Source organism: Neoarius graeffei, chromosome 10 (assembly GCF_027579695.1).
Source record: "Neoarius graeffei isolate fNeoGra1 chromosome 10, fNeoGra1.pri, whole genome shotgun sequence".
Classification (NCBI taxonomy): Eukaryota; Metazoa; Chordata; class Actinopteri; order Siluriformes; family Ariidae; genus Neoarius; species Neoarius graeffei.
Window position 1 is genome coordinate 66,179,885 of NC_083578.1, and position 26,566 is coordinate 66,206,450.

Genomic DNA, 26,566 nt, shown 5'->3' on the forward strand with positions numbered 1-26,566 from the left:
TTTAAATGTACGATTTTCTGACAGATCGTGCGTCTCACCCATGTCCCGACTCAGCTTGTCTGTAATCTTCTATGGCCAGGCGCAGTTTTCTGCGATGCATAGAGTTGCTGATTCCCAAACCAGCTTCCAGATCTGTGTCAGTTAAGGCTAACATCACCTAACACATACATACACAGGGCCATGAGTACGTACAAGCGCGACCAATATTATGTACTTACTACGTGTAGTGTTTTATTTAATGTATATGAAGCATCTACACTGGTGAATTCACTCAGGTTAAACTGTAATTAGCAATATGTGTCTGCTATTAAAAAAATCCTGACACAGAGATATGGTTTTGTTGAAAGCAACAGAAAGAAACTAACAAACATGTGAAAAAGGTCAAATAGCTGCTACAAACAGGCAAAAACAAAACACCCCCCAAACGGATTTAGCATAACATCCATTTCCAACCAAGTAAAATTAGCATTGGTTACATGGTATAGCTAAAATATACAACTAAATCGTTACCAATGTTTGCAAACAAGCTAGCTAGTTAGTTAGTTCGCTAGCTAGCTAACACTGGGCTCTTATATGGTGTAAAACAGTAGCTAGGTTTGCTAGCAGGTTTTAGCCTCACACTTTCAGACTGGTGGCTATTGGGTGATGGGTGGATATAGCTGAAGGGTGGGAGTTAGCAGTGACTAAACTGGGTGTGAATAGCATACATTCATATTTTCAAAAATGTGCTTCTACTTTGAGTTAACACGTCAAAGGGACCCTTCGTGAAAATCAAGCGAGCATGATCATGTTTACAAATCTAAGCCAAACAGGTTCATTGCTAACCATAAGCAAGCCCTGAGAAATGAAAAAGTGATATCATCTGATGAGTCATCCTTCTCCCATACCCTACAATCATATCTGGAGAAAGCCAAAATATGCCGTTTAACTTCGAGAAAACCTGTTGCTATGGTGCTGTTATGCTCGGATCATAACGTTACAGGTAGCCCTGCCATGTGAGTCAGCAGTTCTGGTAACTGCTTTGTATTGTTTAAAGGTCAAGAAGTATGAGGCCATTTTATAGGACCAGGTGCACCATACCATATGGTGCCACACTTTTCCCTTATGGTGGTCTGATGTTGATGACCATGATAATGGCCCGATATGCACTACTAAGCAAATGATTATGAACTTCAGGATGAAGACAAACTGCCTTGCTTGTACAATTACCAGATCTTGCACCTTTATAGGGAAGCACATAATGTAAATTCAATTTGGACCACCTTTATTTCTCAAAGTACTGGATGCATTTTTCCTCAACTAATGAACTGTTAATGGTGGTATTGGTAATTTTAAATATCAAGACTTATAATAATCATGGAATTTTAAAGACATCTGAGGGGGAAAAAAAAAACAAACCCGATTTGAGGTGACCTTAAAAGTAAAATACATATTTCACGTTTATCCTTTTGTTTACATTTTTCTGAGCTGCTCAGCTCTGCTCTTTTCCCCCTCTAAAAAGGTAAATCACAAAATATTAGGGCATACGTAGACTAGTCAGCTAACACAATCACTAGTTGCCAGTCAGGTCAGTGGGGGAAAACAGTGAGGCAGAAGATAAAATAATCCAGGCCAAATGTACTTTGTTAATCTGAAAATTTTTCAGACTACAACTGAAATATTGCATACTGGCTCCATCTACAAACCTAACTCCACAAAAAGTTGGGACACTGTGTAAAATGTAAATGAAAACAGAATGCAATGATTTGCAAATCCTTTTTTAATCTACATTCAAAAAGAGTGTGGGTGCTAAACTGGCCCGCCTGCCTCCTGTTGAAAATGTGTGGCGCGTTATGAAAACATGACAACGGAGACCCTGGACTGTTGAGGAACTGAAGTCGTGTATCAAGAATTTCACAGTCAAAACTTCAACAATTATTGTCCTTAGTTCCCAGATGTTTATTGAATGTTGTTAAAAGAAAAGGTGAGGTAACAGTGGTAAACATGCACCTGTCCCAACTTTTTTGGAATGTGTTGCAAGCATCAAATTCAGAATAAGTGTTGTCGTCATCGTCTTCTTTCGGCTGCTCTCGTTAGGTGTCACCACAGGGGATCCTCCAGATCCGTATATTTGATTTGGCATAGGTTTTTTTTTAAATACCAGATGCCCTTCCTGATGCAACCCTTCCCAGCCTATCCAGGCTTGGGACTGGCGCCGAGTATACACTAGCTTGTGCAACCCCAGTGGCTGGGTATTTTATTTATTTTTAATCTAACCTGCATGTCTTTGAACAGTGGCAGGAAACCAGAACACCTGGAATAAACCCAAATTCAGAATGAGTGTATATTTACAAAAAAACAAAGTTTATCTCAATTTGAACATGAAATACCTTGTCTTTGTATTGTATTCAATTGAATAAAGGTTGAAAAGGATTTGCAAATCATCGCATTCTGTTTTTATTTATGTTTTACACAGTGTCCCAACATTTTTGGAATCAGGGTTGTCGATGAAACCAATTCTACAGTCAACCACACAATATTACACTGGGAAAAGTCTTCATTCTCATTAACTTTGACGGATCATTAACGTTTTTTTAATCCTACTCCTATGTTTTGTAAAATGGAGCTTTCAGAGCCACGGATTGCACATCAGTATTCAATCCCATGCAGCTAGTTTAGAATTAGATCCGTGGTGTATGCCAGCTCCAAAAAGCTAACTATAGCTGGAGTTGAACATACAGCAGCTGAAAATCCTCCCTGACATGGCTGATGCGTGACATCCTCCATCAGTATTAAACTATAATTTGCTTCAAATTCAACAATTTCAGCTGAGCCACCAACTCATCCACACGAAGGCATTTTAAGAATCGGTATGTCCTTAAATAGTAAAATATAACAGATGGATTCGTTTGCATATTTATTGCACTGATTTATTTACTTTTGCTGTTAAAAGTGCCTAAAAAGTATTAATCCTGAAAATTAACTTGTCGCCTGTGTTTGGCACCGTCTTCACTGCACAAATAAAACTTAGCATATAATTAGAGTAAATATCCTGAAATAGTTTTTGCTGTAATTATGGAAAAGGCAGCTGCTGCAACACATACAGTATGATCCAAAAGTCTGAGACCACACTGAAATTCTGTTGTTTTCAGAATTGACTGGAAATAAAGCTTTAAAGAAATAATTAAAACAAAGCAAACTAAATGTTCAAAATCCTCAATATTCAGTATTCAAGATTCTGCAAGGTTTGTTGGTTGCTGTTTAAATTTAAGCAAAATTTGCGACATTTGGAACTCCTTTCTACAAAAGGTCAGATATTCTTTGAGATTCATCTTTTCCACTGAACATGTTCAGACAACTTTCCCATGATTTTGATCCAATATGAATCATCAGGTTTTACACAAATTTGTGGAGTTGATGCCAGCTCTAGTGCAAACTGTCAATAAAGCAAAACAAATAAGCATTCAAAGTCATGTAAATATTCTAAAATAAAAAAAAAAGACAAACCTCAAATTGTTACTGATAATTTTTAATTAAAAAATTAAGGAAATTTATAACGCTTGCAAAATAGAAGCATTTTCTTTAGTGGTCAGCCAACAACCAGTCTGTCCAAAAGGATCCAGAGGATACCACGGGTCCCAGCGGTGTAAATATAGATAATGTACAATAGAAAAATTTCACTCCGACACCCAACTTTTGAACATTATTAAAAATTTATTCTCGACAAACGTTTCAGCCGAAGGCAAAAATTTATAAGATTTTTGATAAAAATCTTAGAAATAAATCTTATTTAAAAAAAAAAAAAGGATAAATGTTGACAAAAATTGCTACTATGTTTGTTGTTGTGAACGAGCGAGTCGCCAGACGTCCGTATCTGGGGTCCGTATCGTAGGATACGGACCCACTCGCCAGCCAATCAGAGCGCAGGATTTGATGTAAACTGGACCGCAAAAAAAAAAAATTTAACAGTTATTCTACAAAATTGAGTCGTACATGAGCGGATAGTCGATGAGGCACATAGCGCCGAGTCGGCTATAAGCCGTGTACGACAAGATTGAGTGGAATAACAGTTTTATTCTATCCACATTCACTGAATTTTTAGAAACAGAGCATTTTTATTTTTTGCTTTATTTTGATAAATAAAAACCTTATACAAAACGTCCGACAAAATCATTTCCGCTTCGAATGTAAACAAACCGGTGAAATGACAGCACCAATTTGTGAAAAATGCTATAATAATAATAATAATAATAATAAATAATTCTTGGGGCGGCACGGTGGTGTAGTGGTTAGCGCTGTTGCCTCACAGCAAGAAGGTCCTGGGTTCAAGCCCCGGTGGCCGGCGAGGGCCTTTCTGTGTGGAGTTTGCATGTTCTCCCCGTGTCCGCGTGGGTTTCCTCCGGGTGCTCCGGTTTCCCCCACAGTCCAAAGACATGCAGGTTAGGTTAACTGGTGACTCTAAATTGAGCGTAGGCGTGAATGTGAGTGTGAATGGTTGTCTGTGTCTATGTGTCAGCCCTGTGATGACCTGGCGACTTGTCCAGGGTGTACCCCGCCTTTCGCCCGTAGTCAGCTGGGACAGGCTCCAGCTTGCCTGCGACCCTGTAGAACAGGATAAAGCGGCTAGAGATAATGAGAAGAGATGAAATAATTCTTGAAAAATAAAATTTAAAAAATGATACGTTCTTACCATCAAAAACTTTTATTCAATATTTTGTTGCCTTTATGTATTTTTTGGGCTTTTGTTTTTGAGTAGTTTTTATTTCTTCCTCAGTTGGTTTAGCAAAACGAGCCACCATTTTGTTTTTCTCTACTCACTGTATATGAGCTGATATCCTAGTAGTAGGCAATCAGCGCACATGATTGCTCATATCCAGTGAATGTGGATAGAATAATACAAATTACCGGTATATCCTAATACTTACAGTATGGCATGTTGTATGTTGCATTTGCCATGGTGAAGTGTAATATACATGTAACATTTCATAATTTTGATATCTTCACAGTATTGTTCTACAGTGTAAAAAAAAAAAGTCCAAAAATACAGAAAAACTTATGAGTAGTGGTGTGTCCAAACTTTTAACTGGTACTGTATAGTGTATGTAAGGATAGTGTACTGTACAATATACTATTCGGTACTTTTACTGAACAGATTAACAGGTAGCAAATTTTACAGTATATCTAATATGCCTGCTAGAGTAGGTGTTTCTAATATTTTCTAACCTTGCCACTCTTGACGTTGTCTGCACAGGCACGGATGTACATGGGCATGGCCATGATGACCTCAAGCCAGGCCTGAACAGTGCCAGCTCGCCACCGGGACATGGGCACTGTCCTCGCCAGCTCCACCTGCTGCAGTTTATCAAGCTGCTCCTCGGTGTCCGACAGGCTCGCACTCAGACGGCCCGGGCTGGACAGGCTGTCCGAGTCTGAATCAGTGGATGAGGGGAAAGAGGCAGGGCTATATGCAAGAGACTTTTTTTTTTTTTAAGCAGCAGTAATGGTCTGCAACTCACACTTGTACTGGATCATGTGTATTTATACTGTAAATATATATTTCTAGAAGACTTTTTTGGGAAGGATTATGCAGCCAGGGTAGGCAAGAGATACAGTCGTTAAGACAAATGTAAGTATTTTAGAGCAGCAGAAAATTATTTCAAGCTAATCAGATGAAATAAGAAATAAATTACCAACTCGATGAGAGATCAGAGCTAGCCGGTGTATGGTTAGTAAATGAAAAACGGTCAGACCAGCCAGACGGACAGTGTCACCATTTCAAAAACATTATAGTCCAGACATATTCGTGGATGGTAGACGTGGTTTAACACTCGTGGTCAAGATGTTAAAAGAAAACCCCACATTCAACCACACTGAATAAGCTGACATTGCAATATTTGTGACGTGCTTAGTGATTTGCATGCCAATTTGTTGATTACACAGGATGACGCAGTAGAGTGGCACCAGCAGATGGCAGTATATATATTTATCATTTCCTCACTTCGAGTCTCTAAGGGCTAAGGTGATGTCAGCTCACAAAGATATTCAAAGTGACCTAATGTGCAGAGCCACATTCCCTCCCTCAGCTCTGCTTATTCTCCTAACGCTCGCTTCTCATTACATTCGAACATGAATGCTCAAGAGACTTGGATGGGTTGAAAACATCTGCCAATGCCTGTTCCAACCCCCCACCCTCCTTCCACGCTGCATTTACCTACATAGATCCTTGGCTAAACACACTTGATACCTCACCCAGGCACTTTACAATTTTATTTATATACCTACATACGTAGGACACCTAAATATTTAACACTTTAGATATCCTGTTTTGTCATTCGTTTGTTGCTCTTTATCATGGCATATTTAAATAATAATAATGGCTTTTTTTCATGGTATATCAGATATATTCCATTCAGCTAGCATGATATTGAACGAGTCGAAGACTCGTTCAATATCATGCTAGCTGAATGGAATATATCTGATATACCATGAAAAAAAGCCATTATTATTATTATTCATACACATTCCTTTTGGGTGTTCTCTTTCAAAATCTTCCATATTTAATGAAGCAAACCTGGCGGCCATGTTTGTTTACAAATTGTCAGAGTCACTTGCTAGCACGGAAGTCTTACGTCTCCGACGTGTGACGTCATGTTGTCTTGACAACCATGCAATATCGTAAACCATATTCAACGCTCATTCTCCATTGGGTAGAGTGACGTAATACACGTACAGTAGGATAAGCGATATACTAATACTGCATGCTATCTAACCAAATGAATGAAACCCGCTAGAAGGAAATAGAACACGTTTTTATTCCATAAAAAAAAAAAGTCCTGTATGTATAATAGTTAAATAATATTGGCTGGTTTTTTTCATAGTCTATCAGATCTATTCCATTCAGCTTGCATGATACTGAACAAGTCGAAGAAGAGTCCAATATCATGCTAGCTGAATGAAGTATATCTGATATACCACAAAAAAAGCCAGTCAATATTATTACACATACATACTCTTCAGATCTGCATTCTCGAAGGCCAACGCTAGCGTACCCGTGACTTGGTACGGTTAGTGCAGCAGTGCAGTTAGCTTCCAGCCAGCGTAGCAGTAGCGTTCGCGAAGGTCAACGCTAGCTTACCTGCAACTCGGTGCTGTTTAGCGCGGCAGTGCAGTTACCTTCCAGTCGGTGTAGTGTTAGTGAAGGCCAATGCTAGCGCAGTCAAGCCGAATAGTATTATTTTCCGTGTAATTTACTTGGTTACTTTTAAAATCAACATTGACAACTACACACAACGGAGCAACCTGGCAGCCAAAATTCTCTCAAAATCTTTCATTTTTAATGAAGCAAACTTCACGGTCATGTTTGTTTACAAATTGTCACGGTCACCTGCTAGTGTGGAAGTTTTACATCTCCGACGTGTCTCTTTTCCAGTTTTTTGATGTCCGTTGGTATGTTTTTCTCTTGTAAATACGCGTTAAGAATATATAATGAAGTTTTGGTAGCCTTTCGGGTGTTCAGTGCGTCTTTAGTTTCAGTTTATTTATTTAGTGCTTAATCCTAGCAGTAGCACTGGATTAGCCTCGTCTTCTCTCTTTCCCGGCCGACAAAGAAATGATTGTACGTATGCGCAGCAGAAAAGTTGTGTCATTGGATATTTGCATGAGCTCTGACGTGTGATGTCATGCTGTCTCGACAATGTGCAATATTATAACGATATTGCATGCTCATTCTCCATTGGGGAGAATGGCGTAATACATGGAGGATAAGCGATATGATAATATTGCCATCAATAAACCCACTAGAAGGGAATAGAACACGTTTTTATTCCATGGACAAAGTGTCTTGTATGTATTATTGCATTGTATTTTTATTTATACTTCACCCATCTTTCTGCTGCTGTTAACACCCGCCTACAGATGAATAAAGTGCTATAAATTATAAATTAACTGCTAATATTATTATTATTAATTCTAGTATTGCTTCTGGGATGATATTCAACACTAAAATTGTGTTTCATTGCACACTCTAGGATGTTAGTTTCCCAAACATGTACCACGCACACTTGTGCTTAAACAGACACACAAACAACATTTACAAAAAGCATGACTAGGACTTACATAGATCAGTGTGAGTATTAGAGATGTTTAGAAGGCTAGAATGTATCGTTAGTAAGGCTAACTGAAAGCATCCTGATAATGAAGGGAACTAGGGCTGGGCAATAAGACAAAAGTCACAATATTTAATGACATTTCTATGATGTATGATAGGGATCCTAATATAGAGGTTTCCAAAGAAACTGACAGTAAAAGGAGCGTCTAAAAGAACGTGCGAATTTATTTGACGTATACGAAAAACAAACTGCTTAACACTGAAAAGGAGCAGAAGTGACAATTTTAAAGATTCGGTACAAAAATAATGAGCGTTTTTGTAATCTAGCAACAAAACGGACTTCATGTTAAAACTACAATGAATTTCCTAGTTACACAGTTGTATTTTATGACTATATGGGGGACAGTTATAGAAGCGAGTTATTGATAATCATGCTATCACCCAGATGAGGCTGGGTTCCATTTTGAGGGTGTTTTCACACTTGGTCCCTTTCAGCCATTTAACCGAACTCAGATCGATGACTCAGCATTTTTTGCGCATATGTGAACACTCCAACCGTACCCAGACCCCTTTAAAGCGAACCGAACTGAGACCACCTCAGGAGATGGTCTCAGTACGGTTCGCTAAAAATCAACGGTACGGTTCGCCTAATCTGCGCATTGTGAACAAAAAGCGCACCGGGTTCACTTCGCCTTTTTCACTGTAGTTTAACCTTCTTCGTTTGCCGTAGTTGGTCACGTGACTGTAGCAGGGAAACTCAACTTCCTTTTGGAACTTACCACAGCTGCTTTACAGTTCTCTGAACTTACTGACTGACGAGTCGGCCACAATAATATAACACACACATATTTTTATATATATATATATATATATATATATATATATTCATAAATATATAATAATAAATTTATTTTCCTTAATCCGCACTATTTTAATCAAAGAATACAGCAGGGCAAGCATGGCAGCAGACATTTTGATTCAAGAGAAAATTACCCAGAATTCCGTGCACTGGGAGTCTGAGGGCTCTAGAGGACCTGGTGTGAACAGAAAGAGGACTGAGGCCCCATCAAAGCTTAACTGGACCAGAAAGAGAACCCAGTCCTCTTTGTAATAAATTCACAGTGTGAACACAAAAAGAACTGAGTTCTTTTTCTGTTGGTCCACTTTTTGGTCCACTTAAAGAGGACTGAGTCTGGTTCCTTTAAAGGGGACCAGGTGTGAAAACACCCCGAGTCTGATTCCTCTCAAGGTTTCTTCATGTCGTTTCAGGGAGTTTTTCCTTGCCACCGTTGCCACAGGCTTGCTCATCAGGGATAAATAAATATACAGTATCTAAATAAATTAGCTCCTACGTTTAAAGTCTTTAATTTTCTGTAAAGCTGCTTTGCAACAACGTCCGTTGTTAAAAGCGCTATACAAATAAACGACTTATTTTATTATTGGATGTATATATTGTATGTGATTATTTTTACATTGTTAAACCGATTTTAAAAAATGATGGATACAATGAAAGCTGCATTATCATTAAAAAAAAAAAAAAAGTGTATTGTGATAGAATTCATCACAGAATGATATTATCAGATTGCCCAGCCCTATAGAGAAATGCTGCTGCTGAGTATTAAAGCTTTAACATGAAACCACACACGCAAGTCTCCTCAGACTTTACCATTTGTAGCATTGGTTTTATTTCAAAATAATTACTTCTATAATAGTTTTAACATTTGTTTCCATGCTAGTTAGATCTCTATGATTCACACAATCCCAGACAGCCATGAAGAGGTTCTTTACTGTTAAAAGCTACGTTACTCCCTCGCAGAGAGTTAATTCAGTATTCACATTTTCACAACATCAAGTTTTAGCCATGGAATGTAGAATGAAAAGAAGGGCTTTTAACAAAAAAAAGTAAAAGAAAAAAGAAAAAAGAGGGGCGGGACAAAGAAGTGAGTCATAAGCCTTGTATGATATGTTGGAAACATGGGCTTTGTTAAATATACACAATCCTATTTTATCTGCAAAGGAGCAAGGACAGCTGTTTTTCCATGAGACCCCTTCCTACGTCGGAGGAGGAGATGGAACGCTTCCCTTAAGCCACTGATCTCACACCAGATCTAGATTTGGGTTAAAAAAAAAAAAAATGGATTCATGATTATTTGAGTGGAGCAAATTGGTCATGGATCAGTGTTCAAGGGAAGCCCATATCCAGTGTGACAGGTTAAGAGCATTCCTGTAGGAACGGCAGGCAGACAGAATCAGCTTAAAAGCATTTCCATAACTGAGAGCTGAGCATGTGATATTATGCATGTCTGAGATCTGCAAGGATTACACTAAGGCTCTTCGATCTTGATATATACAGTATGTGTGTGTGTGTGGTTTGTGTGTGTGTATATTAATGAGAGACTCAGACCAGGTGACGTGTGCATGGTCCAAACCTCATCGTTCAGTGTGTCGGCCTCTGAATCGTATCTGCCTGCCACTTCTCAGCAGGAAAACATAGCGAACATGGTCACTGACCCACACACACACACACACACACACACACAACAGACAAGGTTAAATTAAACAAAATGCATTTAGGACGAGACATTTACAAGCACAGGATGTACTACAATGCACTTGTTATTTACAAAGGTCCTTCAAGTTTCCAGAGAAAGTACAGCAAGATTCAGTGGAGATGGGGGATGAAAAGGTTAGACGTAGAGCAGGCGCGCTGCAGGACCGATCCGAGTTTGTGCTTCTAAACTTGTGCTTTTGTAGCCAGCAGCAATGCAAGGAGCAAAAACACGCACGCAAACATACACACGCACCTCAGAGGCTCATAACGATACGCTCGCTCGCTCGCTCACTCTCGCGCACACAAACACACACGGACACACAGAGGTCAGAGAGGCTGTGTGGCTGGATCACCAGTCAGCGTCCTCCTCTATGTAGTACTCAGGTGTGTTGGTACCGTCGAAAAGGCCAGGGTCGAGAGACTTCCTCTGTTTTCCTCGGGCGAACACACGCGACAGAGAGCTCAGGCCCATCTTCTCCTTCTTCTTCCTCCTCTTCTGGTCCTCCAGATCTTCTAAAGACTGCAGGAATCAAAAAGGTGCAGGGATGAAATTTTTAAATAGATTTTATAGCATCTTTCCGAATTAAAGGAAAATTGTTGTGTTCGGCTACTGAATTCACAACTGACACCTCGAGTGATTTTACAGCAATATAGGTCTAAACGTTATTTAAACGATCAGAGCTGCATTTAGGTTATTAATAATATAAGTAATGTTTATTTACATTTGCATGCCTGAGGGTCCCTTTTAGGGAAAGTGTGTCTGCACTGATATGAGGGTAAATAAGAGATGGGAGGAATATGAGGAATTAAAATCAATTTTTCTTATAACAGGGTGCTTCAAAAAACTTTGATATTATTTGAGATGTAAATATCCCAGAAACTACATAGTCTAGGCAAATGAAACTGAACAGGCTTAATGTTGAGCAATATAAGATTTATTCCTCAAAATTTGAATGGAGAAATATAAAAAAAAAAAAGGTATGTGGATTCCATGAACGATTTCACAAATTTTCGACTTGTTCGAGCGACTCTAACACACAAAACGCCTTTTCTTTTCCAGTGAATGGCATTTCTATACCTAAAAAGATAAAGCATTAAACATCAAATTGACCCGTTTCCACACATGCTGTTAAAATTTGAGGTCAATTGAACGAGAATCGGCAAAGTTATTAGATTGTGAAATGATATCAAATTTTTTGAAAACACCCTGGATTTAGGGTGGCGCGGTGGTGTAGTGGTTAGCGCTGTCGCCTCACAGCAAGAAGGTCCGGGTTCGAGCCCCGTGGCCGGCGAGGGCCTTTCTGTGCGGAGTTTGCATGTTCTCCCCGTGTCCGCGTGGGTTTCCTCCGGGTGCTCCGGTTTCCCCCACAGTCCAAAGACATGCAGGTTAGGTTAACTGGTGACTCTAAATTGACCGTAGGTGTGAATGTGAATGGTTGTCTGTGTCTATAGTGGTGTTTACATTAGACCGTATCCGTCTCGTTTTCGTCGCGGATGCACTGTCCGTGCACATTAAAACACCGGGAAACGACTCCACAGGCGGAACAATTTGAATCCGCCAGGGCCCACGTATTCAACCCAGTACATATCTGATCCGGTGCTGTGTAAACATTGAAACGCAGTGCTGAACTCTAGCTGACGTCGTCATTGGACGTCGTCACTGTGACATCCACCTTCCTGATTCGCTGGCGTTGGTCATGCCACGTTGGTCATGTGACGCGACTGCTGAAAAACGCATGCCCGATATGCACTGGGATCATGTGACGTGCCGTCTAATTAGTCATGTGATTAGAGTATCCGTGTATTGGCGTTGCTGTGTGCACGGGGAACGGTTTTGTTGCGGGCACAGAAATTTTGTGTGTGTACGCGAATCGTTTTAAAAACGTTAATCTGATGATCCGCTGATTCGAAATAATGTAAACAGGGCCTAAGTGTCAGCCCTGTGATGACCTGGCGACTTGTCCAGGGTGTACCCCGCCTTTCGCCCGTAGTCAGCTGGGATAGGCTCCAGCTTGCCTGCGACCCTGTAGAACAGGATAAAGCGGCTAGAGATGATATGAGACCCTGTATTTAAAAGCACCTTTTAAGGTCATTTTTAATACGGTCACTTTCATTTTCATGTAATAATAATAATAGTGAGAGTAGTGAGTAAAAATATCTCACACTGGAAAAGGATTTGTTAGCAACATTGCACCTTTAATGAAAGTGCAAAACAGGTATTTTTGAATCTGAACAGAACTGTGCCAACATTCTCAGACCTGTCAGTAAAGAGATGGTATTTTTACACATGGTACAGTATCAGCAGTGCGACATCAGGAATGGTGAACTGAGATGTGTTGTATTTGCAAACATGTATTCTATGAGTGTGTGTTCGGATATTTGAGAGAAACCGTTTGCTGTGCAAGTACTCTGGAAGTGAGTGTGTGTTCTCTCACGTTGCAGAGTGAGTGTGTTCTGTGTCGTGGTGAGTTGAGCTCAGACGGCGTGGATGATCGCTCTCCCTCCAGCGCAGAGGCGTCTGACATCATTGATGGTTGCCGTGAGTGACAGGGACTGAGGCGGAGGCTGCCTGAAGCGTGCGCCACACACACACCATCAACATCACACATACACTGGGGCACAGCCTTTAACGCTGAAGAACACAAACACCAAGACACACACACAACCATCAAAATAGTCAATTAGTTTATTTTTGTTTCAGTTTTATGTTCTATATTAGATATAGAAAGTACATTACACACACAGATATACATGTATCTCCATTCATACTACTTTGCAAAAGTCTTCAGTGCCTGATCTGTTCTGCCATGCAAAGGCAAACTGCAGTATCTGCACACAGTGTTGGTGGCAAAAGATGGTCCAATAGCGTCACCTGTTCTCTACTGGACCGTGTTTTGCCACCGACACAATATGCAGATACTGCAGTTTGCCTTTGCACGGCAGAGTTTTAAGGGGTGTTCACGCGGCAACTTTTACTCCGGTGTAGCACCGGGGCTGCCCCGGTAGAGCGTTCACACGGTACAAAGTTATACCGGTGTAGCCCCTGAAAGCTGCTTAAACCGGTGCAAATCTAACCCTGCTCGGGAGGTGGTTTAAGAAATTTACTCCGGAGTAAATGCTAGTTTGCGGGGCAGCACCGATATAAAATGGGACGTCTGAACGCTACAGGGGTAGACTCGCTACGCGTGAGGAGAGTTGATTACATACAGGCATTGCGTAATTTGCATCCTAGTATTTTGCGCTTCCAAAATGGCGAATATCAACAACAGAAATAAAGAAAATAGAAAATAGATTCCAGCGTTGGATTTTGGAGGCAGTGGAGATACGAAAGCGTGCGCAGAGAACGATGAACCGGGATGAGGGAGCGTACACACTGTCATACACCTGGAGCGCCATCCTGGAGGAGCGACCTGACAGCAGGAGGCGTGAACTACCTGTCAAATTGGGCGGGACGTTCACGCCTCCTTAGAGTAACATCAGCTGATAAGGCACGTCACCACTCGACATCTGGTGACTGTTTTGAAGAAGGCGGAAGTTTATCGCCGAAACTGTCAAGGTAACATCTTAAAAAAATCCTTGTCTTAAGAAACGAATTTAAAGAATAGTATCAACAACAGAACTGCGTGTCTTCCAGTGTTGCCAGATTGGGCAGTTTTAAGTGCATTTTGGCAGATTTGAACATATTTTGGGCTGGAAAACGTCAGCAATATCTGGCAACACTGGTGTCTTCATCCACGTTGTTTTCCCGGCGCTTGGTGATGTCATGACAACCGGGAAAAGGAAGTACATTTTCACGCATGCGCATATATCATTTCCGCATTATTACTATCGGAAATGATAGTAATAATGATAGGAAATGATAGTAATAATGATAGGAAATGATAGTAATAATGATAGGAAATGATAGTAATAAAAGGAAATGATATCAAAACTTTATTACTATCAAAGGAAATGATAGTAATAAAGTTTTTGCTACTATTGCACGGTCGCAGAAACTGCTGTGTGAACGCAAGTGGGGCTGCACCGGTGCTAACACGCTTCTCTCTAGTAAGCAGGTTTGTGACGTGTGAACGCTGCGCAAAATTTACACCGGTGTAAGATATATCGCAACAAAATACATCGGTGCAGCATCGATGCAAATATGTGCCGTGTGAACACCCTATTAGTCAAACCCCAAATCAGGGAAAAGTTGGGACAGTATGTAAAATGCAAAAAAGATAAAATAAAATAAAGATCCCTACACACATTGATTTCTAAATTGAGTTCGACTTGTATTTCATTGCAGACATGATGAGCCCAAGTTATTTCATGTTTTGTCTGGTCAACTTCATTTCATTTGTTAATCTACATCCGTTCCTGCATTTCAGGCCTGCAACACATTCCAAAAACAGTTGGGACGGGGGCAATTTAGGGTGAGTAATGAGGTAAAACAATTAAATAAAATGATGTGACTTGAAACAAGTGATTATAATCATGATTTGGTACAAAATCAGTATCCAGGTAAGACCTGGGATTTGAGGAGCAAAGTTAAGCTGAGGATCTCCAGTTTGTCAACGAATATGTGAGAAAAGTGTCGAAATGTTTAAAAACAATGTTCCTCAAAGAAAGATAGGAAAGGATTTGGATTTTTACCCTCTATGGTGCATAAGATCATTAAAGGATTCAAGGAATCTGGAGGAATTTCCGTGTGTAAAGGGCAAAGGCGCAAGCAAAATGGAAGCCTTATGTTAGCTGTGTCCAGAAGTACTGAAAACTTCTCTGGGCTTAGAGGCATCTGGGATGGACCAGCACACGGTGGAAATGTGTATTGTGGTCAGACAAATCAGTATTCCAGGTCTTTTTTTTGGAAGAAATGGATATCGTGTGCTCCGGACCAAAAACAGAAAGGAGCATCCAGATGGTTACCAGCAACAAGTCCAAAAGCCAGGGTCTGTCATGGTACGGGGTTGTGTCAGTGCCCTTGGCGAAGGTAACTAGCACTTCTGTGATGGCAGCATTAATGCAGAAAAGTGCACAGATTTTGGAGCGACATGTGCTGCCTTCAAGACGACATCTTTTCCAGGGAGATTTCAACAAGACAAAGCAAAACCACATTCTGCACACATTACAAAGGCATGGCTGTGGAAGAAGAGGGTGCCTGGCCTGTCCTCTCTGTCCCCTATAGAGAATGTGTGGCAAATTTTGAAACGAAAAACGTCAACGATGACCCCTTACTGTTGTACACCTTAAAGTGCCATTCCACAATTGGATGTATTCTTTGGCATAAAATACAATATATTTTATGACAACATGACTAGACAGAGAAATCTTTTAGCTTCAAAATGATATATCAAACATCATTTTTTGACAACGACAAGTATATTAATTTTGCGACCAAAGTCACCTACCCTTTTAATTTCCGCGCGGTAGTGAAACGTGATGTCATCGGCAGGTTCCCCTTCTTGTGTACCACGTCACGTGTGATGTGGCACAGATTATCAGCAATGGCGGATAGAACGCGATTTCCACTTGTCGATTGCTGTGCCGATATTCACCATCGACCGTCTCCTTTGGGCATCACTTGCTATTTTCCTTCGCTTCTTTTCCGAAGCTGACAATCGCGTTCCATCCGCCATTGCTGATAATCTGTGCCACGTCACACGTGACGTGGTACACAAGAAGGGGAACCTGCCGATGACATCACGTTTCACTACCGCGCGGAAATTAAAAGGGTAGGTGACTTTGGTCGCAAAATTAATATACCGTATTTTTCGGACTATAAGTCGCACTTTTTTTCATGGTTCAGCTGGCCATGCGACTTATACTCCGGTGCGACGTATATATGTTTTGTTTTTTTTTTCACCGCGGAATAACTGGAGCTGATGCTGAGTCTGACGACAGCCACGCAGAAGAAGAGGAAACGGCGCTTCATCTGCCGCTGGAGGCAGAGTTGTTCAGAAGCAACACCGAGGATGAGGAATTCAATGGATTTGCTGATTTGGAGTGAAATCATCAGCTTGATAAACTTGATTGACCTGTGTTTTATTATTAATGATAGGCCTATAGTTATTTAAATAAGTTATGTAGTGATTTTAGGCAGTGCTTAATTTGTGAAGTGGGAGGTCCCAGAACGCAGGAGGTGGGTGGGTCCGGCGACTCAAAAAAAAAAAAAAAGGCGGGGGATGGTTTACTATAACTTTACGCACATGCGCTTATAGTGTGTGTAAAATAATAATAATAATAATAATAATAATAATATCAGACATTATGATCTTAGAAAATGCTTTAGTGACAAACAGTTACAGAGTAATATGTCATGATATTATATTATAAAATATTAATTTTTATTAGTCTATATATTAAATTATATATTACATTTATCTTCTAAAATAACAGACTGTACTCATCACAACCGGTTTATTTCACCATTGGAGATCAGATCACACAAGACATGAGTTAAATGACTCATTTTAAGGATTTAAGTAGGGGATTTAAAAGCGGTGGTTGTTGTTTTTTTTTTCACTAGACGGTTGTTTTTACTACCGTACCTGTCTTTGGAGATGATATACCTATAGCCTACTTGACCTCTGATTTGATGAAATAAAATTCGACAAAAATGAAGAATGACACTCCTCGATGATGACTACAGCTTTAATAACACAGATGAAAGAGCCATGGGGCGATAATAAGCCCTACCGGTAAAAATATTCTAAAAGCAAACTGATTAATGCATCAGTAATAGGCTACTAATATTAGTTATAATAATAATATAGGCTATTAGTAATAATGATAGTGATAGTATTAAAGATAGTAGTAGATATTTAAAATAATCAGACTAGGCTACTTACAGGGCAAAGGGCGCGTTATCACTGCTCAGCTGTTCGTTTATTAAATAAACAATGCAGTCGCGCAGTAACCACGCGCCGCTTATCAGATACAATCACAGATTCCATGGATAGAATAACCCTTCAAAAAAGTGCGACTTACAGTCCGGTGCGACGTATATATGTTTTTTTCGTCTTCATAATGCATTTTTTGGCTGATGCGACTTAAACTCCGGAGCGACGTATAGTCCGGAAAATACGGTACTTGTCGTTGTCAAAAAATTATGTTTGATATATCATTTTGAAGCTAAAAGATTTCTCTGTCTAGTCATGTTGTCATAAAATATATTGTATTTTATGCCAAAAAAATACATCCAATGGTGGAATGGCACTTTAAGATTTGTTTACAGGAAGAAAACAACGAAAATAACACCTGAAACACTTCATCATTTGGTGTTTTCAGTCCCTAAACATCTTTTAAGTGTAGTGAGAAGGAATCGCAACATTATAAAAGTTGTAAATGCTTTACTGTCCTAACTTATTTCAATTCTGACTCTTGCAACACATTTCATAAGTGTTCTACATAAATAAAATAATTTTGAGTGGAATACAGGTCAAATATCATTTACAGAGGTGCCAACCTTTAGTGATCCCATATCATAATGATCCAACGCGAACGGAGAGTGCGGATTACATTATTTGCTTAATAACTTTATGTATTAGAAAAAAGTAGGAAGTATCATCTTTATTTTTCTGTATCAAAAATTATAGTAGCAATATTAATAATAATACATATAATAAAATAGTACATATATACACAATAAGACATACTGTATAATAAAATAGTAAATTGTTGAATTATTTAAATCACGGGTGTCAAACTCTGGCCCGCGGGTCAAATTTGGCCCGCAGTGTAATTATATTTGGCCCGCGAGGCAATCCCAAAAGACTACTCGTCGGATTTGTGTATACAGTGCATTCACCGCTAATACTACAAATCCCATAATGCTCTGCTGTTGTTTTGGCGCGTCAATCAGGACAGGACCCAGAAACGCAGTAGGATGTCCAAACGTTCAACAACAAACGGACAGTTGCCATAACGACTTCACGCTACAACTTTCACCGTGCTACCCCTTCCCAAAAATGGCGAATAGAAAGGCAGAAAACCGGAGCTTTCTGGACAGGTGGGAGGAAGAACACCTTCGCTCGATACTGAGGATTTCCTCAGCTCAGAGCCTGAGCCCAGACATTGATGAACTAGCATCCAAGAAGAGATGCCAGGTATCTGGCTTGGGCACATCAGATTAGATCAGTGTGTGGCAAACTGAGCAATAATTAACCTTTTCTTTATGCACTTTTTCTTGCTACTCCAAGGCATGGGCTTGAATGGTTGATTGATTTATTATTGTTGTTTTATTTTTAAAATTATTAGCCTGTGGAAAAAGTTTATTTTGATATTTAAATCAGAAGGCTGCAAATAGAAAAGAGGCATACGATTTTTATTTAAATTTCATTTAATAAATTAATGCCACTGATGTGTTTTATTTGAAATTCGATTTAGCATGTCTGCACTATTGTTATATATTGTATAGTAATAAGCGTTGCTTGTTCCATATTCAAATGTTAAAGCAAAACTTGTTTGGGTTCATATTAAAAGGTTCATTTGTTCAATGTTGGCCCGCGACTTTGTTCAAGTTTTAAATTTTGGCCCACTGTGTATTTGAGTTTGACACCCCTGATTTAAATGATTATTCAGGGTATTTGCCTATTTGGGGCGGCACGGTGGTGTAGTGGTTAGCGCTGTCGCCTCACAGCAAGAAGGTCCGGGTTCAAGCCCCGGGGCCGGCGAGGGCCTTTCTGTGCGGAGTTTGCATGTTCTCCCCGTGTCCGCGTGGGTTTCCTCCGGGTGCTCCGGTTTCCCCCACAGTCCAAAGACATGCAGGTTAGGTTAACTGGTGACTCTAAATTGACCGTAGGTGTGAATGTGAGTGTGAATGGTTGTCTGTGTCTATGTGTCAGCCCTGTGATGACCTGGCGACTTGTCCAGGGTGTACCCCGCCTTTCGCCCGTAGTCAGCTGGGATAGGCTCCAGCTTGCCTGCGACCCTGTAGGACAGGATAAAGCGGCTACAGATAATGAGATGAGATTTGCCTATTTGGAGGATGTAAAATATGGTTCAAATTGACAAGATCTCCCACCCCGGACACTTCTAATTGATCCTAATAATTGCTAATTAATCACTGAAAAAACTGAATAATAAACTGACCTTTTTCACGATCTCTGAATCAGAAAACATGTTCTTGAAAAGTTGTCCAGCGTGGTCTGCAACAGCAATGGGCAGATTATGTTCCACAATGAAGTTCGTGAACATAACCTCTGCCTTTGTCACCTTGGCATCCAGGTCACTGTTGCACTTCACGAAAATATCCGATATTCTCTTATTGCTCCCAAGAGTTTCGGCGTTACCCTCGTGTCCTTCGGTATTAACATGCCGTTGTATGTCGCACATACCCCCATGGGATATAGATATGTCTACTCGACATGTCGAGCAGAAAGCGTGGTGAACTGACTTCTTAGAAGGGATGATGTAATTAAATTTATCAGTGTACTCCTTACGGAACTTTTGGTTAACTGTTTTTGTTGGTCTACTGGCTTTAGGTTTGCTATCCTTTTCACTCGACATAATTTTTTTTTTTTTTGGGCTTTTTTCACCTTTATTGGATAGGACAGTGTAGAGACAGGAAATGAGCAGGAGAGAGAGACGGGGAGGGATCGGGAAATGACCTCGGGTCGGAATCGAACCCGGGTCCCCGGATTTATGGTATGGCGCCTTATCCACCTGAGCCACGACGCCCCCCACTCGACATAATTATACTTCAAAAATTAAAACTGAAAAAGAAATCCCATGACCTGATAAACAAGCAGCATGGCGTCCAGACTCACGCTAGACATGCAAGATTGAATTCTATTGGTCAATGGTTATTGTGGATTTGTTTTTCGACCAATAATTGTAAATTATACTACTCTGGGGAAAAAAAAAAAAAAAATGCGGAAGCGCCACCTGCGGAACGGTCAACTATGATGTACCCATGTAAGAAACTCTCAATATCAGAACAATTAGAGCCAAAATCATAATTGCAGAATTTACTTTGAAAATCGTAATGATTACGGCAAAATCGTAATGATTGGCACCTCTGCATTTACAAATCATTGTTTTCAGTTTTAATTTCAATATACTGTCCCATTTTTCTGATTTGGGGTTGTACAAATTCTGCGACAGATTTTTATTTTAAGACTTCTACAGTCCAAAAACATTTTAGGTTCCCAAACATTACAAAAATGTGACAGAAAAGTGTCAGTAAAGACACCACTTTTCAGACTAAAACATAATGAAGGCTACTAGGTTTTGGTGCAAAATTAAGAAGCAAGCGTGACAGTCGACGTGTCCAGAAGAACTGTGGCTGGTTCTGTAAGATACTCAACAAAACCTACAGCTATTTTTCTATTGACTTTTTCTTTTATTACTGTTTACTGCACTTTGTAATATTTAAAAAGCAGAAGCATTTTAATTTTATTATTTTTGAAGGCATCGTTGCTCTACAGCATTTCTTATATATAAGAAATTATTATATTATATAATCTTATACTCGTGTATCTCAAGCAATTAGAATACTGTGGAAAAAGTTCAATATTTTTCATCAGTTATTTAAGAAAGAGAAAATGTAATATCTTCTAGACTCTACATGCAAACTAAAAATGTTTCAAGCATTTTCCTACTTTAATTTTGATAATTATGGCCCACAGCACAAAAAAACACCCCTCAAATTACTAGAATATTTCATTTTGAGTTTGAGTAAAACAGTATAAATAATGTGCATCTCTCGGTCTAGTTCAGTACACATAACCAGAATCACAAGGAAGACTGCTGACTTGACAGTTGTCCAGAAGACGATCACTGACACCCTCCACAAGGAGGGAAAGCCACAGGAGGTCACTGATGAAAAGGCTGGCTGGAAAAGATACACAAGCAACAGGGATGACCACAGCCTGGAGAGGATCGTCAAGAAAAGTCGATTCAAGAACTTGGGAGAGCTTCACAAGGAGTGGACTGAGGCTGATGTCAGTGCATCAAGAGCCACCACGCACAGACGTCTTCAGGAAAGGGGCTAGAACTGTCACATTCCTAATATCAAGCCACTCCTGAACCAGAGACAACATCAGAAGCGTCTTACCTGGGCTAAGGAGAGAAAGAACTGGACTGTTGCCCAGTGGTCCAAAGTCCTCTTTTCAGATGAAAGTCATCTCATCTCTCATTATCTGTAGCCGCTTTATCCTTCTACAGGGTCGCAGGCAAGCTGGAGCCTATCCCAGCTGACTACGGGTGAAAGGCGGGGTACACCCTGGACAAGTCGCCAGGTCATCACAGGGCTGACACATAGACACAGACAACCATTCACACCTACGGTCAATTTAGAGTCACCAGTTAACCTAACCTGCATGTCTTTGGACTGTGGGGGAAACCGGAGCACCCGGAGGAAACCCACGCGGACACGGGGAGAACATGCAAACTCCACACAGAAAGGCCCTCGCCGGCCCCGGGGCTCGAACCCGGACCTTCTTGCTGTGAGGCGACAGCGCTAACCACTACACCACCGTGCCGCCCTCAGATGAAAGTAAATTTTGTATTTTATTTGGAAATCAAGGTCCTGGAGGAAGAGTGAAGAGGCACAGAATCCAAGGTGTTTGAAGCCCAGTGTGAAATTTCCGCAGTCTGTGATGATTTAGGATGCCATGTCATCTGCTGTTGTTGTTCCACTGTGTTTTATCAAGTCCAAAGTCAACACAGCCATCTACCAGGAGATTTTAGAGCACTTCATGCTTCTATCTACTGACCAGCTTTATGGAGATACTGATTTCCTTTTCCAGCAGGATTTAGCACTTGCCCACAGTGCCAAAACTACGACCAAATGGTTTGCTGACCATGATATTACTGTGCTCGACTGGCCAGCCAACTCGCCTGACCTGAATCCCATAGAGAATCTATGGAGTTCTGTCAAGAGGAAGATGACAAACACCTGATGCCACACTGCACTGATGCAGTAATTCGTGGTAAAGGAGCCCCAACCAAGTATCGAGTGTATAAATGAACATACTTTTTAGAAGTTGGACATTTTTGTATTGTAAATCCTTTTTTGATTGATCTTATGAAATATTCTAACAATCTGAGATACCGGAATTCTGATTTTCATGAGCTATATGCCATAAGCATGAAAATGATAATAAAAAAAGGGCTTGAAATATTTCACTTTACATGTAATGAATATAGTATATACGAAAGTTAACCCTTTTTAATTAAATTATGAAAAAAATGAACTTTTTCCACAATATTCTAATTGTTCGAGATGCACCAGTATACACACACAGTCTGATGTACGCTGACGAGTGTGTGACTCTTGCAGCAAGTGGCAAGTATATGTTATGAGCTGTATTAACGGCTGTGTGTGAGTGTACCATGTCTGTCGAGTGTGTGGTAAAGGCTGTGTTGACTCTGACGGATGGCTGCAGTAAGAGGCATCTCTGCATGCATCACCCACTCCTGGTTGCCATTGACGACAGCCTCTGTGGGCATGGCCAGAGAGTGGCGCTTAGGAACATCCTTAGTGAGTGTTGCCAAAGACTGCTTAGCCTGCAACACACACACACACACACACACACAAACAAAAGCATTTTATCAGGAGTGTTCAGGTGTGTGTAAAGAACATGAAGCCATCCACAGAGCGTCACACTCCCATCAGTGTGTACGGGTGCAGGTGTTTGTGTGAAAGTGGTTATGTGTGGTTTTTGTAGTTTAAGGTATAATGTTAAACTCAAACATAAACCACTTTGCCACTGTATTTCATCACCAGGAATTAAAGTACAGGTGCAATATACTACTATTCACCTGATCTCACCAAATGTTACCAGTAACTGTAGAACAGATGCTGTTTTGAACTAGACAGATACTTTGGATTCGGTAATGCATAAGAATTTCATCACTGGATGTGTTTATTGCACTTGTACTTTAATCGTTTTAGTCTACAGTCAGGTCAGGCAGCAGGCATCAAACTACTACATACAGAAATATGGAGATTCCCAGTGCCATTAGCTGTAATCTCTCTCTCTCACGTGCGCGCACACACACATACACACACACACGCACAGCATGTGCTATCTTGAGTTCTTTATGAATTTTCCTATTGCGATAGTTTATCAGGCTGAATTCACTTTTTGTTTTCTCCAGCTCCAGCAAGAAAGTCAAAGAAATTATACTCTTGTTTACGTTTCCCCTTCTTTAAGACGCTGAAATGCGTCCTCTTACACATTTTTCTCAAGAACAACTGCATCCAGCGTCGGTCCTAATTATTTGCAAAGCACAAGGCTGCAGAGTGAAACTCATGCCAATAATCGTGATGAACGGTGTTATGATTTATTATTTAGTAGACTTTTAACAGGCCGAATAATTAGAAGAGCATGGGACTTATTATTATATAATAATAATAATAATACTTATTTGATTCCATTTTACTCATCATCTATGCAGAGGCATTGTTTTATAAAGATGAAATGGCTTGTATGTTGTTCTATCTAGCAGGTGCATAGAAATGAAAATAGTGAACTGTGAGGAGAACGAGAGGAAAAAAAAAAAAAAATGCATGGACTGCCCCAGGGAGGCTCAGACCGCCACTGACCACACCTATTTCAGTGAAATCATCCAAACATACCTGCTCTGATTCACACACCCAGATGTGTTCACACAAGTTCTTTTTTGCGTGCATCATGTTATTTTGTACAACGGTGTATTAGGGCTATTGTGGGTTTATAAAAAAAAAAAAGCTGAAGTGGAGAGTGGGGGTAATGTTCTGGAAAAACCAACCAACCAAAACAGAACAAACAACCCCCCAGAACTTTCAAGATTACAGCTATGATCTTGCGAGACAAAACCCTCAGAAATTCTGAGAAGGGAGGAAAAAAAAAAAAACGTCTGAAATTCCAGATTAATAAGTCATATATCGGCTGCAGTGCATTCTGGGAAATGTAGGAGAAAAGATCCAAGCACGGCATCCTTTTATATTGCGCAATCGAGGAGGAAAGACTGCATTTCCTATAATTCTCAGCTCAGCTGTTTCAAAGTAACAGAGATACGAGCCACTAAGAAGAATCCATGCACTGAAAGCAACAGGAAACTGGTCTTGCACAATAATGATACATTTATAAACAGCCAAGGCCAAAAAAGGACATGGATAAACAAACCTACGTGGTTTATACCTTTATATCTCCTGTTGCCTCCTGGCTGCAGTGCATTCTGAGAAATACAGTTGAAGATCTCGGAGTGCTTTATTCTTTTATAGTGCGTGATTGAAGTGAAAAGGCTGTGTTTCCTATAACTCTCTACTCAGCCGTGGCATCTGTTGCGTGATGTTGATCCAATCTTGCAAAGTGAAACGATCTGAGGTGGGTTTCCCAAAAGCCTCTCAACGCAAAGAGCATCTTAACTAGGAGAGAGAGCATTCATTCTGCTGCTCGCGCTACCATTTAACGATGATCTTTGTGCTGTAATGCTTGGATTAAGGCCTGGTTCCTTAATCCAAAATTTGTGACTTTTCAATCTCGGAATGAGTCCCCTCCCCTCGCAAATTTATGACTTCACAGTCTCAGAGAACATCGGAGCTTTTTTCTGATAAATGTATGACTTTAATCTCGGAAATTGAGTTTTTCTTCCCCCCTCAAAATATTACCCCTTGCCCCAGCTCCATTTTTTCCCCTTATTCCCTACAATGGCCTTATACACAGTCAGTCAATTTTACGCTGTTGCAACATCATTACTGATAAGGATTATTGCTACTCAGAGAACGGCATTCACTGCTCACTTCTGATAGAACTTAATGTGAAATACGCAATGATGGTTAAGATAAACTCCCTAACGTAAACACATTAGTCTGTGGCTTTAGCACGGGCATTCAGTGGAAAACTCAATTAAACCATGTGAAAGGATTGAAGCGGTCACAAAGCTGATTTGTTCTATACACTGCACAATTATCCACAACATACACATGTCTTAAGCAAGAGAAGCTAATATTGCTGTTGTAGTAGTAGTGAGGTACATCAGGAATCTGGATAGGAGCACATGTATAACACACTCAAACACACACACACACACACACACAATATCCACATGCCTCCGGCCACATACTGTATTAACAAATACACAGGAAACGGATTTGTTCTACTGTATGTTGGCGGATTTAAAGGGTTTATAAAACAGACGTGCAGCCAATCAGGTCACAGATCCTCTAACTTGGAACTACACACAGCAGAGGGGGTGGGGTCACTGCGGGCCAATCAGAGAGGGAGTCTGCTCGGACTGGCAGGCCTGGCTGATCTTACCGACATGTTTCTGGGGGAGACTGGCTTTTCGGGAGCTCGAACAAACAGCTGACACTCGAGTTTCTGGGCCACATAGTTACTCATCTGTTAAAGAGGCACACACACATACACACACACATACACACACACACCAGTGCTGGAAACTTGAAACATGCTGATCTCTGTACTTAAGAGCCACACACACACACACACACACACACACACACACTATGCCAGCAACACATTAAACATACAATTTAAGTCAAAGAGTGATGCATATTTTTGTGATTTGACATGCAGGATGTTTCCTATTTGGATCATTATTTTGGCTCATCTTGTATTGAATATGAACGAATGGAAAAAAAAAAACCTCTTGCTGATATTTCCCTTAGAAAAAGGTTGCCATCTGTATATTTAACAGTTATTCCACGAAATCGAGTCATACATGAGCTGATATGCACGGAGTTGACTATAAGTCATGTACGACGAGATCGAGTGGAATAACTGTTTTATTCTATCCACATTCACTGGATTTTGAGTAACGGAGCATTTTTTTTTTGCAAATTTGATAACTATAAACTTCATACAAAACATAATTTCCAATTAGCATGTAAACATACCAGCAAAGTGACAGTAGCAATTTGTGAAAATGCGATTATAGTAATAATAATAATAATAATAATTATTATTATTATTATTATTTGGGGTGGGGGGGGGAGAGAA

At 40.2% G+C, this 26,566-nt stretch overlaps 1 protein-coding gene across 4 annotated transcripts in view; it reads right to left on the reverse strand.

The window, feature by feature from the left end:
• The window catches only part of kazna (kazrin, periplakin interacting protein a), a 170,990-nt gene that overhangs the window by 4,322 nt on the left and 140,102 nt on the right, over positions 1-26,566 (reverse strand). For 2 of the 4 annotated variants that reach the window (XM_060932140.1, XM_060932143.1), the window contains 6 exons: positions 25,865-25,948; positions 22,952-23,126; positions 13,073-13,269; positions 11,034-11,157; positions 5,203-5,408; positions 39-157 (listed from right to left, as the gene is read on the reverse strand). In XM_060932140.1, the coding sequence (XP_060788123.1) occupies positions 39-157; positions 5,203-5,408; positions 11,034-11,157; positions 13,073-13,269; positions 22,952-23,126; positions 25,865-25,948 (905 nt within the window). Of the gene's footprint in view, positions 1-38; positions 158-5,202; positions 5,409-9,741; positions 11,158-13,072; positions 13,270-22,951; positions 23,127-25,864; positions 25,949-26,566 lie in introns of those variants that run through there. The other 2 variants (XM_060932141.1, XM_060932144.1) reach the window with 2 other exon arrangements.